This window comes from Mytilus californianus, unplaced genomic scaffold, assembly GCF_021869535.1.
Source record: "Mytilus californianus isolate M0D057914Y unplaced genomic scaffold, xbMytCali1.0.p SCAF_4, whole genome shotgun sequence".
Classification (NCBI taxonomy): Eukaryota; Metazoa; Mollusca; class Bivalvia; order Mytilida; family Mytilidae; genus Mytilus; species Mytilus californianus.
Genome location: NW_026262690.1, coordinates 51,396,395 through 51,403,198, shown reverse-complemented (window position 1 = coordinate 51,403,198; position 6,804 = coordinate 51,396,395). Strand labels below are relative to the sequence as shown.

General features: G+C 34.5%; 1 protein-coding gene across 7 annotated transcripts in view; it reads left to right on the top strand.

Moving 5' to 3' along the window:
* Positions 1-289: 289 nt before the first annotated feature.
* LOC127698389 (MAP/microtubule affinity-regulating kinase 3-like) overlaps positions 290-6,804 on the top strand; it is a 53,515-nt gene continuing 47,000 nt past the window's right edge. For all 7 annotated transcript variants that reach the window (XM_052201836.1, XM_052201839.1, XM_052201840.1 and 4 more), the window contains exons 1-2: positions 290-776; positions 868-1,017. In XM_052201836.1, the coding sequence (XP_052057796.1) occupies positions 720-776; positions 868-1,017 (207 nt within the window). In that variant the 5' untranslated portion in view covers positions 290-719. The remainder of the gene's footprint in view (positions 777-867; positions 1,018-6,804) is intronic.

Here is a 6,804-nt window from a genome sequence, read left to right as displayed (position 1 = left end):
CGAGTAAATTGAAATCTTTTTACGTTTTTTAATTCTTCTAAAGGCTATCGGTATCATTATGATTTGACTTGTCGCAGCGAGAAAAAATATTCTATAATAAATTTGAGTGTTTTAAATATTGCTGAGAATGGGTTTTCCCCCATTGATTCATTATTTATAGAATATTTTTCACATAATTTGTCAAAAAAGATGCATTTTCTCCTATTTGCAAACATGAATGACATCATTCAGCCAATGATTGACCAATCAGGCTACCAGGAAAGTGCCCCATATGCGCACGCTTGTCGGAATTTGGCGTGGAATAGGGTAGTCGGCCATTTTGTTTGACTGACTAATCAAAAGGATTATTTTGGGATTTATTTACACACTTTTGATCCTCAGTAGGGATCTGTGTTGTACCAAAAAACATTTATAAACAATGGAAATCTGCAAATTTAACAATTAAATGTGGAAACCATGTCCGAGTGAGAAGAAACTTAGCTGTTTCCACACAGTCAAGGGCACCGTTTCGGCACCCGTTGCTGTATGAATGCACGGTTATAAACGAAAAAAACCTGTTCTATTTGACATTTACAATAACATTAAGCTTTAAATTTTAACAGGATATAGTCAAAGTTACATAGTGCAATTAATAAATGTCATCTATGATACTACGAAAAGTACGGAATCAGCTGATTACTTAGACCCTTCGATCGATTAGAAACCATAATTTATTCAACATGTCGACACGAACGCCTTTGCAGACCGTTCACGAGTCGGTGACAATTGATCATAGGGTATGTAGCCTTAACAATTTCGCCCATGAGTACTTGGAATATTCTCCAAAATACGCCCAGTACTTAAATGTCTTTATTTTTACTCTTTCAGCAAACCGACGACAACGCAAATCCCCGGATAACGTCGTCCAGGGCAAGGTCTGATGAACCACACATTGGAAAATATCGTCTTATAAAGACAATTGGAAAGGGAAATTTTGCAAAAGTAAAGCTAGCAAAGCATGTGCCAACAGGGAGAGAGGTTAGTATTTTGTTTTGTTTACCAATTAAATGTAATATCTGAGAACTTGGTTCAAGAGGGTATCCCAGTGTTCCCGGAAACTTTAGGTCCTGTCATACTGAACATCAAACAATCAGGTATGTCTGCCAATTTTGAGTGCAGTTGTGGATCCAGGATTTTGAAAAAATGCCCCTCCTGGTAAGCCAACATTTTGGGGCCATACTTGTTTAAAAGTCTGGATTTACATGTACCTATATGAAGCTTGCTTTCATGGCGATCCAACTCTCAAGTAGATCCGGCCCAAGTTGATGTGGTCCATATTTAAATTGATTTGGCCCAATTAAATTTTTTTACAAGGGATAGATTGATATACAATGTATATTTGACTTGGAAGTTGTGTCTTTGACGCATATTCAAACATATTATGTTATCAAGAATATTGGGTATGAATACTTATACACTAAAAACATATATTACAGAAGTTAGTACAATCATTAGTCCACATTAATCAGTAATTTTTCATACAAATTTGTATAATCTTTTCAACTGTGTAATAACAATTGATTACACACTTGTATTAAGCTCAGGGCTCATGTTAGCAGGCGACTAGGGGGCAGAAGTCGCTTTCCCGTCCGTCACTTCGCTTTGCACGACCTTCAAAAGCGATAACTAGTCGGCCTGGTGTTCACAATACTCGCTTTCACCGTCTTCACTTTTCATTTGTTATACCAAGTCGATGAAACAGCAATTTTTCATTTATAAGTAAAGAAATTCAGAAACAAACGATTTAATTCTTTTCAGTGTGTGAAACCTCCGCTCGCCAAACTGCCAAATGCGAGTAAGAATTGTATTTGGCAAGTCCAGATTCAATAGAACTCGCCCTTGTGGCTAGTGACTCTTCTGCAGTGACTTTGAATCATGCAAGCAAAAAGATCATTTTCCCGCAAAATCTATACTGTTATCCATGACTTCTGTTTAAACAGAAACCCAGATGATACATATTATGTTACTGTACATGTGTTCTGATTGGCTAGATGACAGTTGTATGAAAAACTTAAACTTATCAAAATGTGTTTTATAGACGTAGAAATTTACTTTCACTTTCTTTTTGCATGATTTGAACATTGTCAATGTAATTTTAAAATATGTTTTGAAGATTGAATTGAGAGTAAATTTCCTATAAACAATAAACAAAAACTTAATTCTAATAATGGATATTTAATAGATCAGCATGGAAAAAAAAGAAGAAGCCTATTTATTCATCTTTTATATAACACGAAAGGAAGGAAAAGGTCACCAAAATAATCTTTCAAAATTTTGGAAACTCACCAAGCTGGCAAGTGGGATTTCAAGTTGGCGAGTTAAAATGAAAAGCTGCTCGCCAAATTGGCAAGTTCTAAGAAAAAAAAAGGTTTCACACACTGCTTTAGAAAAGAGGAGAAAGTATTGACTTTACAGATTGATTGTATGTTATTTCATAAAGACAACTTTTTAACACTTCTGGTACTTGTTACTCGAGAGCGTACATCAAAACATTCTGATTTTCGGCAAAATAAATTTGTTACTTCATAAGAACGTGTAGAAAATTGCCTTTAGTTAATGTTCAATCCATTTATTGCATTAAAAACGTCATATTCCTTTCCAAATAGCTTGTCAAACATCCTTTATTTTGTAAATTTTCTTCGTCCGCCATTGAAATAATTGTGCGAACTACAGATCTGTGGCAGGATTGATCGGAACCGGACCAGATATGATCAAAATCCGTATTCTTACAGTAATAACTACGGATGCACTGATGGCACTGCTGACAGAAGAATAATGATCCCAAAAGGGAAAATTACGCATTAACAGACTTTTGGTTAGATCTCCTTGCTTAATGAATATATTTCCATTTATAAGCATTGTTTCATTTTATTGATTAAAGTTGCTTAACTTTGTTAAATTTATTTATCTTTTTAATCATTAGAAACAATGAATTTCATAAACATGATAAACAGAATAGTTTTTGTCGAGCCTGCAACTTTTGTCGCAGAAAGCTCGACATAGGGACAGTGATCTGGCGGCGGTGGCGTTAACTAACTTCTTAAAAGCTTTATATTTTAGAAGGTGGAAGACCTGGATGCTTCATACTTTGTATATAGATGCCTTATGTTACGAAGTTTCCGTCTGTCACATGTCCATTGTCCTTGACCTCATTTTCATGGTTCAGTGACAACTTGAAAAAAAGTAAAGATTTTTTGTAATGTTAATTTCTCTCTTATTATGAGTAATAAGGTAACTATATTTTGTATGTGCGTACCTTGCAAGGTACTCATGCCCGTCAGATAGCTTTCACTTGACCTCAACCTCATTTCATGGATCAGTGAACAAGGTTAAGTTTTGGTGGTCAAGTCCATATCTCAGATACTATAAGCAATAGGTCTAGTATATTTGGTGTATGGAAGTATTGTAAGGTGTACATGTCCAACTGGCAGGTGTCATCTGACCTTGACCTCATTTTCATGGTTCAGTGGTTAAAGTTAAGTTTTTGTGTTTTGGTCTTTTTTTGCTCAGGGTTCGACACTTACGCTAGTCTGCTAGCCCGAGGCTAGTAAAAATTAGGGAGGGCTAATAAAGTTTTCATGACAGTAGTCCGATGGGCTAGTCAAAATTTTGTTTAAAACTAGGAATTTCACAAAATTTTAATTGTCAACAAATCCCAGATTTTTTGCTGACCTTTGCTGTCTTTATTGTACAGTTTATTCACGTATATTTTGATTGTCAGACATTTTTAACATGAAAGGTACTTTTTGGGGAGGGGAAAGAAACAGAAACAATGATGGTACTTAATACATTGAAAACCATGTGTGTTAAAAACGCCGAGATGATTCTAATCAGAAACCTGGATCTCAAAAGTGCTTTCATAATATCAAATTAATAACATGAATACGAAATTTACATACATTACTACCGATACCATCGATCACTGTTTGGGAAAAATGTACAACTTATTGGGAGGAATTTTAAGCCATTTTTTAGTAATTGGGAATTTTCTATAGGGGAAAAAGCTGTATTTCGAATGTAATTTGAGTCAAACAATATCACTGAATTATTGTCATAAAAACAAAATTATAGGTCTCTGCAAGGATTTGTATACTACACCTCTTTTGTGGGTGTATTTTTAAATCCCTAACTTATCCATCTTCATTAAAGACACTAGTAATAATGATAAGTAAAATGAGGATGATGGTGAAGTAATGATCTAAAGGGGTCTTCAAAATAAGTCGAACACATTCTTAATAGCCTATAGATGAATAAAATATGAAAATTTTTTTTTATTGTTATTTTTTATTAGCAAACCAGTGAAATTTCATGAAACAAAACATGTTCAAAACCCTCTGGAATTGCTCCAGAACACAGGATTTAGCTTCATTTGTATTAAAATTTTCGGGGGGGGGGGGCATGCCCCCAGACCTTCCTAAGATAGGCGATGGCACAACCGTCCAAGACACTTGGAGGGCTAGTGTATTGACAAGAGGACTAGTAGAATAATAATTTCACTAGCTCTGCAGGCTAGTGCATACAATTAGTTATTGTCAAACCCTGTTGCTCAGTGTTAAGTTTTTATACGACCGCAATTTTTTTTGTGCATATATTGGTATGACGTTGGCGTCGTCTTCGTCCGGCGTCCTAAGACACATTGGTTTTCGCACTATAACTTTAGTTTAAGTGAATGGATCTCTATGAAATTTTACCATAAGGTTAAATACCACAAAAGGAAGGTTGGGATTGATTTTGGGGTTATGGTACTAACAGTTAAGGAATAAGGGGCCAAAAAGGGGCCACAAATAAGCATTTTCTAGTTTCCAGACAATAACTTGTGGAACGGTGTATGGATCTCCCTGAAATTATACCACAAGTTTCCATACCACAAAGGGATGGTAATTATTTGCTTTGGGGGGTTATGGCTCAAACCATTTAGGAATTAGGGGCAAAAAAGGGGGAAAAACAAGGTTGTCCTGGTTAATGGACAAATACTTTAGTACAAAACATAATTTAAAGCAGTGTAAGGGAGATAAATCAAATACATCATTTGAATTACCTCCCTTACACTGCTTTTAAATTATGTATAAAGTAATGGTTAATGAACAATTAAGACAATTTAAAACAGTGTAAGGGAGGTAATCCAAATACAACGTTTTGATTACTTCCCTTACACTGCTTTTAAATTATGTTTAAAGAATGCATATTTTATAAAGGAAGACTAGTAAAAATATCTGCAAATGTTGCATCTGTTTTTTTTTACAAAAAAATCCATATGAAAGATTTGACACCATATTTTAAATTCTATTATAAAATAGATTAAGTTAGCACTATGGTAGATTTAAATGGGTAATTATGGTTGCAAATTCCATTGGAAATTTGAATTGAGATTATGACCATATCTTGAGGGAAAGAATTTTTTTTGGGAAAAAGGGGGGGGGGGGGTGTGAAAAGAAATTTTGAGGGGTCAATTTTTTCTCATTTCAGATTTCAGAAATTAAAAAGAATTATTCTTCAAATATTTTTTTTTTTTCAAATTTCAAATATTGAAAAATTTCAAGAAGTAATCTTTAATTGCACAGTATGGCGCATTAAATTTGTAAAATCTTTGACCCCATTTGTTTATTTGTTATGCCGAATCTGACCGTGTATTTAGATTTTTAATTTTGGGTCTAGTTTTCAAATTGGTCTACATTTAGGTCCAAAGGGTCCAAAATTAAACTTAGTTTGATTTTAACAAAAAAATGAATTCTTGGGGTTCTTTGATATGCTGAATCTAAACATGTGTTTTGATTTTTGATCATGGGTCCAGTTTTCAAGTTGGTCCAAGTTGGGGTCCAAAATTAAACTTTGTTTGATTTCAACAAAAATTGAATATATGGGGTACTTTGACATGCTGAATCTAACCATGGAAGTATTATATTGACAGGAACTCCAACAAACCGATTTCAAACGTTTATAGTGCGATGCCGCAAAATCGTTAAGTATCTGTTAATTAACTTGACATCTTTCAATTAGTCGTATCGATGCATGGGTTCAACAACGTTTTTGGGATACTCGTAATTACGGAATTTACCGAAGTAACCTGATGTATACATAAATGTCAAGGATATGACATTTAACGACCATGCCAATATTTGGCAGTTGACAGTTTTTTACTAGGTTTTCTATGTTAATAAACTATCGTCACTTACAAATATTTCACTAATCAGTATTGACGTGCACGATTTTGATGATGAAGAATTTGAAAAAATTATCGGTGAAAACATTGAAGAGTTTTATTGCTTTTGTAAATCTGAAACTTGTTCAATAGAAAAGATAAAGGCTGTACGGTGACCTATAGTTGTAAACTTCTATGTCATTTGGTCTCTGGTGGAGAGTAGTCTCATTGGCAATCATATCACATCTTCTAATTATACGACCGCAAAAATTGAAAATTTTTTGGTCGTATATTGGTATGACGTTGGCGTCGTCGTCGTCGTCCGAAGACACATTGGTTTTCGCACTCTAACTTTAGTTTAAGTGAATGGATCTCCATGAAATTTTACCATAAGGTTCAATACCACGAAAGGAAGGTTGGGATTGATTTTGGGGGTTATGGTACCAACAGTTAAGGAATTAGGGGCCAAAAATAAGCATTTTTGTAACTTCCAGACAATAACTTGTGTGTAAGTGTATGGATCTCTCTGACATTGTACCACAAGGTTCCATATCACAAAGGGAAGGCTGTAATTGATTTTGGGGGTAATTGCCTCAAAATTTTAGGAATTAGGGGCCAAAAAAGGG